We start from the raw sequence: 7,578 nt of genomic DNA, 5'->3' as shown, positions 1-7,578 counted from the left end.
CTACACATTTTTATTTCTACGTAAAAACCCCATCGACAAAAATAATAGAATGCATATATTCTTCATAAGGGCTAATTCAGGTCTGAGCGGTGTGCTGCAATGTCTGACCGCATACCTTTCCATCTGTTATGGTAATCTTAACTGATGTTACTGCCATTGCTCTGACCTTGTTCCTGCATCTGCCTATGACACCTGTCTGTCATCACTGTTCGCGTGCTTGGAATTAGCCATACCTACTTTCTACCTTCCAGAGCTGAGCACGTTCCTAAATCTGCCTGTGCTAAATTATTTTCATCTTGTGCCTTCAGGTTCCATTATTTTATCTGCAAGTAGTTTTAATTCTATTCTCCCCAATGCTGATACATACATACATACATACATACATATGTATATTATTTTGTGTTCCTTTGTCCTTTTGCGGACCACGTTCTTAATAACTGATAACACATTTTTATATATTTGGTACAATACATATTTGCAAGAATATCCCGGGTGTGATATTGACATTCACAATTTTGACATGTCTATGTTAAACATGTCCAAAGTGTCCTTGTCAACATTGTCAAAATCTTGACAGTCATTTTTTTTTTCTCATGTAAAGCTCTTCCTACTCCTAATAAGGATTCTGTCAATGTCGACAGTTTGCAGGTGTCGGCATTAATGCTGTCAACATATTATTCATGTTGACCACCTGCTGTCAACCAAAAATTCACGCAAGAAGAAGCAGCCAGATCCCATCATGTACCTCCATTTAAGGAAATGTAATTTAATAGCACCGATCACGTGGGCACATAATTTTTCGGAAATGTCATAACTGCCAATGAAACATGAGTGGAGGAAGAGGCAAAGACTCAGACTGGTGTAAATTATACTATAGCGCAAATATTACCGAGCTACACTGTTTTTATTTGTAGAATAGTTTGCCTTTTATTTTAGTGAACACGTTTAAAATCATATTCCAACAGGAAATGGGTCATTTTGATTTACCAATACACAGCATTAAAGCCACCTGTTTAGTATAATGATGAGTTTAATATAATCGTATTCATTTATGTTTATACAGTATTACCTCTTGGGGGTATATTAAATAAAGGTCGTTTTTCATCAATTTGCAATTGCTTATGACCGTATACATATTATAAGGGTTTATATCACAATCCGGATAAACAAATTCCCCCTATAACGTAATTGTACTCAATTACCCATAGGCGTCATTCTGGTTCAACAATACAAAGGTAATTAAGAGTATATACTAAAATAGTATTCGTATATTAAAAGGTATTCAAAACCATCCTATACAATTTGAAATAGAATATTTGTATACCAAGATGAAGTTCATTAACAGAACAGAAATATATACATAACTAACATAAAAAAACAAAGCAATCCTTCCCCATAACCCTCAACCCTGTATGACCTACCCCCAACCTAGGTATACTTGTATCCCAAAGACCGCTTACCCACTAACTATAACTCCTCCCCCCACAACTCCCCTCATATAGACTAACATACCAAAAGTACAGGATCACACAACAAATAATTGACATGGGCATTATATTAATGACCCTAAGCTAGGCTCGTCTAGACCCAGTTCTCCCCAGAAAATATAGATACCTTTCACATATAGCACTTGGAAAAATGCGCTGTAATAAAAAAAGAATAACAGGATATCTATAAAAATATATATTGATGAGAGAAACAATAAAGGTTGAAAAGGCATCTCAAACTACTATGTGGTTTCAAACACTAGTCTGGCCAGTGTTAGAGATCTTGAAAGGACTGAAGTGTAATCACAAATCTTGTTTCCAAGCACTTGTTGATACACAGGAATAGATCCAGGATATTCAAAAATTAAATCCAGAATAGTAAAGCTGCCTTCAGGAGCAATGAAGGAATTTTTGGGTGGACCACATCATCATCCGTTCATGTAATGTATGGGTTACCAAGTACCCTCAAATCTGGACAGATCCATCTGGAAGTACACATCCAGTGTGTTATCAAACAAAGAATCTGTAGGGGCTGCAGCATCATGTCCTCATATACATCACACTTTTCAGGGACACAGGAGGTAGAGAGGACACCCCCTTGCCCAACAGCAAACTTGTTACACCTCTGCTGACAGGCTTCTTATGTAGCCTGCAGGATTCGTTGTAAAGAAACTTCCATATTTAAGTGTAGAATATACATAGCCGATGCTCCAAACTTGCAGGAGAACAGGGTGGCTGCTGTAGAGGAGTCCTAAGAAAAGATGGCGACTGCTAGCAAACTACCAAACGTGCAGAGAAGATTGAGAGCTGCAACACAACTGACTGCAATATTGTTGAGCTGTAACCAGATGGAGTGGAAGAAGTATGTATAATCAGTGAGACACTGTTCACTCTGGGTCAAAAAGCAGAGCTGGTGGCCCTCAAAATTACCACGACCGGAGCAAGGCAGCCACACTTTAGTCAACAGCAGGGGGAAAATCGACCTGCAGAGACCACTGCCGGACACCAGGAACACAACCAAAGGAGCTCCAAACGGGGAGCAGGAAGAAGCATCCACCGGATACAGCTCCCAGAGGCAGCCAGCGGACCTGGCCACAAAGATCGCCAGGCTGAAAGCTCGTGCCGGGTAAAGTTTTTGCCACAGTAGACCAGGGATTATAGAGGAATGCCCTACCATTCTACCCAACCCGGAATGGATATCACTGCTAAAAAAAAAAAGGATATTTAAACAGGATTAAGGAGGGAGAGCTGGAAAACATGTCCCGCTGCTAGTACTCCATGCCACGCAACTAAGATATTCATTTTTAATTATATGTAATTGTGTATTACAGCCCCTGAAGAGCATCTATTAGATACATTTTCAGCTATTTGATCAATCTAGTAAATATAGCACTTAGGGGGATATGTAATTAGCTGCAGTAAATTACCACGGCTATTTTACACCGCTGGACCACCAAAAAGAGGATATTCAATTGTCTCTGTTAGTGGCATTTTAAGGCACACTCAAAAAAATCTGATCATTCTGTCAGTCCAGGTTTTTCCATAAAAAGACATGTTTGTGTGTTTTTGTTTTCACCTGAAAAAAAAAAAAACTTTTTGGCTGGAAAAATGAAAGTAAAAAAATTGCTGACTAAATAAAAAAATCTCAATGAAACTCAAAAATGATCATGCACCACAAACTTTCCTAATGACATTGGTTTTGCCTATGCAGCCCTAAGCACTGGTACCTTTACTACTGGTTGACCTTCTTTTACACTAATAATGGATACATTTCACATATGAAGATGCATTAAGATGTAAAAACATTGACCTAATTATAATTGTTTAGCATAGATTTGTTCATCTTCTCATGTGACTCTGCTAAGTCCGAAGTCCTTCCTCTGTGTCCTTTTTCAGCTCATCTCAAAGAACATGTAATTCTGCAATGATAAATTGTACAAAATATTTAATCTTGCAGATCAGTCAGAATGACTAACGGTGTGTACCCCCTGTGAGATTTTGGCTATGGTCGATTTGACTGTGATTTCCCCTAAACTTCCCAGAGCACAGAACCACAGAATCTTGACTATCTTCACTTGCAATTTTGACTGTGCCTATGGCCAAATACATAACAAGTGACATAGTCATAATTGCCTTGCCCTCCCAGTCTATTTATCCATGCAATGCCGACCTCACGGGCCATGCATCGGTATCGCAAGCAGGGAAAACACTGCGATGTTGGCTACATTTCTCTACGATTTTAACTGAATAGCCAAAATCACAAGCAAAATTGCACCATATGTACACCGCTTTAGATGCTGCTTTTCATATGATCTATATATATATATATATATCTATATATATCGATATATATATATTAATATATATCTATATATATCTATATATATATATCTATAGATATATATCTATATATATATATATATACTGTATATCTAGTGTCTGAAACACTGCCATCTGTTGGCAGCGAGTGAAACTACATCTCTTTCCCTCCCACACATGCAATCACAAGGTAGCAGAATAGCTTTCGAAGCATTTGCGTTGAGCGGGCTTACTAGTTTCGGTACTTATGTAGTATCTGGGCTGCCGATTTTTTGATTGTATGCCTTAAGTTAAGGCATACAATCAGATGCGATGCGATGCGATATCGCATCGCATCGCATCCGATATCGGATGCGATGACCCGATTTTTCCATAGGAATCAATGTTAAAATGATTCCTATGGAAAAATGGGTCCTTTTCATACCCCTACTATCCAAGTGGGCATGGAGTTGGATATAAACCTGTGGCGAGCGTAGCAAACCACCGAGCCCGAAGCGTGGCGAGCGAAGCGAGCCCCGCGAGGGGACGGTATTCGTCCCCTCGCGGGGCTCGCTTCGCTCGCCACGCTTCGGGCTCGGTGGCTCGCTACGCTCGCCACAGGTTTATATCCAACTCCATGCCCACTTGGATAGTAGGGGTATGAAAAGGACCCATTTTTCCCATTGAATTCCATGTTAAAATGGACTCAGTCCATTTTAACATTGATTCCTATGGAAAAATCGGGGCATCGCATCGAATCGCATGGTCGCATGCGATGCGATGCGATCTTCCGATCCGACCCGATTTAGAAATCGGCAGCCCAGATACTACATAAGTACCCTAGTTTCATATAAAAAAAAAAAACCTGTTTTTGAACAGTGCATACACCTTACCAACAAAAATGTTGCTGCCAGAAGAAGAGCCTTGTCACTAGGACTGAGTGCAGCCGAAACTAGAAACAAATGACATTATAAGCACATGGCGTATGTTTATAAGGAGATATTAAAAAGGGATTTTTCAATTATGATAGATGACAAATATCACTTCATTTGAAATTCAATTGAAATAATTAAATACATTATTCTATGTGGTATCGTTAGTTTTGATATTCTATATACTATCAGTTTAGATTAGAAACCATCAAAACACCAACTTGACTTCTTTGCCTCCAGTCATCTCTTCTCAGCTAGATCCATCTCCCTTGCGCCAGACCTGTGCTGCACATGTGGACACAATAAGGCTTCACACTGTCTGTGATTCACAGTCTGATGCCATTTGGGGGTAGGGAAGGACTAGCTGTGGCTTCCATTTTACAAAACCGGCAAGTCGTCACCACTGCAGGGAAGGGACAAGGCTAGGTTCTCCGTCGGAGGACAGATATTTACTGGCCAATTTGTTGCATAGATGGAGGCCAGCTTGCCCGACCTCATTGGTCTTGGAGATAATCCAATGCTGCATTCTAGGATACAGCTCAGATCAGTAATAAGCACGAGGCGTGATACCTCCTGCTGCATTACCATATCAGTGCTGTAGATGCTACTTCCATGTAAGCAGAAGCTATAGAACTCCACACCTGAATCAGGCCCAATATAGGCTTTTATCACTATAGTCTGTACCAGTGGTCGAAGTGGAAATTTTGAAGTGGGGGTATGGAAATTTTGAAGTGGGGGTATGGAAAAGTAAAGAGTGAATATAGTGCGCACCTTCGGACACCCCCCTGTCCATCAACGTCCCCTGCCAGACTGCCCCGTTGTACAGGGGTATTACAAAAGCACAATATGTGCTGCTGAGTGATCAGAGAGCATCCTGAGGGGATTTTTTTTTTTATCTTCAGATTAAAGTGGGGGTATGCCATACCCCCGTATACCGCCCCACTTCGACCACTGGTCTGTACCATATGCTTCTTCACTATTTATACTGCTTTCTCCATGCATGTGCACATACAGTCAGCTTACATGTAGAATCTTAAATCATTGTACTACTGATATTTTATTATATACATTATGATTTGTTTTTAAAACGTATCACAAACAAATGATATTTACGTACTATCCAGGCCAAAGAAGTCATGATCCATGTTATAATCCTCATTAAATCCAGGCCACCTCTTCCAAATGATAGCAACAAGTTCCCCATCCAGGGATGTGACCTGCACACAGATTGGGACATCCATGCATTTGCATCAGTATTGTCATTACTTAATTGTAGTTCATGTTGTAATTATTTCTAAAACTTTAGTAGCAGCAGCATTTTTTGGTACTTGTTTCCTAGCACGGCGCCCACGATATTAAGTTGCATCGCATCGCATGCCATATGCGATTTTAAATTGTATAAGCCCCTATACGATTTTTAATTGTATAAGCACCCTAATGGGTGCTTACAATGTAAAATGCACCCCCACGCCACCCCCACTATCAACGCCAACCCAATGCGTGGCGAGCGTCGGCGGTACGCGTCCTCCGACCTTTTCATACTCCCACTATCCACATCGGCGTGGAGTTGATTTTCGAGCCCGAAGCGTGGTGAGTGCAGTAAGCCCCGCGAGGGGACGCGTATTACTTTACATGTATTCCACGTCCCCTCGCGGGTCTCGCTACGCTCACCACACTTCGAGCTCGGTGGCTCGCTGCACTCGCCACACTATCTAGAATCGACTCCACGCCGACATGGATAGTGGGGGTATGAAAAGGTCGGAGGACCCGTACCGCCTCCCCTCGTGGGCTCGCTGTGCTCGCCACGCTTCGGGTTGGCGTTAATAGTGGGGGTGGCGTGGGGGTGCATTTACAATTACAGTGCTTATACAATTAATTATCTTATAGGGGGCACATTTAACATTGAAAACACCAATTAGGGTGCTTATACCATTATAAATCGTATACCATGGTATATTGCATACAATGGCATACAATGCGATGTATAGAATTTTAAATTGTATAACATCGGATGCCATCGCGTAACATCGCATTGCATACCATCTTATGCCTTATGGTATACGATGGGCTCCGTGCTAGGAAACAAGTACCCATTTTTTTTTACATCGATGGTAACAAATTTTAACTTTAGTGATATTAGTAATTTAGGGAAAGTTATATCAAGCTTCAAAAAGTGATAAAGTGGATGGTGACAAACAACCAGCCAATCAGCTCCTACCTGTCATTTTTCAAGCCCAGCTTGTAACATGGTGGTTAGGAGCTGATTAGCTGTCTGTTTATCACTCTTCATTTTATCACCATTTTGAAGCTTGCTACATCTGGCCCTCAGTCAGTTGCACAGCTGATTTGTACAGAAACATATCTAACTAAAATTTTAAATATAACATTTTTAGAACATGATGCATGTGCAATGGAAAAGTGAACTTTTTGGTTTTGTGTCAGTACACCCAAAATGAGTGCCCCTATAGTATCAAATGTGAGACAGCTGTGTTATTTGGAAGGGCCTAACTATCATAAGTGCAGTTTGGGGCCCAGAGCTGAGAGGGCCAACCTTCCTTATCACAGTTACATGTGTTATTTACAAGTGCCTAGGGATTTGGTATGAAATCCCGACGGTCAAAATCCCGACAGCTATTGACGACTGTCAAAATCCCGACATGGTCAAAATACCGACATCTAAAATCCCGACAAGGTCAAAATACCGACATATAGAATGTAGACAGGTGAAAAAGTCAACATGACTTTCGGTCGACATGGGTTTTTTCACTGTTTTTTAACCTGAATGTCGACATGGACACAGTTGGAAGTCAACCGTAGCCCCTTCACATATTTTATTCTCCCACCACGCCCTAGTGGATGGT

General features: G+C 40.8%; 1 protein-coding gene across 1 annotated transcript in view; it reads right to left on the bottom strand.

Annotated features, from left to right (window-relative positions):
• Nucleotides 1-365: 365 nt before the first annotated feature.
• The window catches only part of LOC146064235 (phospholipid scramblase family member 5-like), a 29,710-nt gene continuing 22,497 nt past the window's right edge, over nt 366-7,578 (bottom strand). Inside the window, exons 5-7 of the mRNA XM_083177482.1 lie at nt 5,835-5,934; nt 4,679-4,737; nt 366-3,406 (exon numbers count right to left, since the gene is read on the bottom strand). Coding sequence (XP_083033608.1) covers nt 3,380-3,406; nt 4,679-4,737; nt 5,835-5,934 — 186 coding nt within the window. The 3' untranslated portion in view covers nt 366-3,379. The remainder of the gene's footprint in view (nt 3,407-4,678; nt 4,738-5,834; nt 5,935-7,578) is intronic.

This window comes from Crinia signifera, chromosome 3 (assembly GCF_055691185.1).
Source record: "Crinia signifera chromosome 3, ASM5569118v1, whole genome shotgun sequence".
In the NCBI taxonomy this organism is placed as follows: domain Eukaryota; kingdom Metazoa; phylum Chordata; class Amphibia; order Anura; family Myobatrachidae; genus Crinia; species Crinia signifera.
Note: the sequence above shows the minus strand (reverse complement) of the source record. Positions and strands in the feature narration are given on the sequence as shown.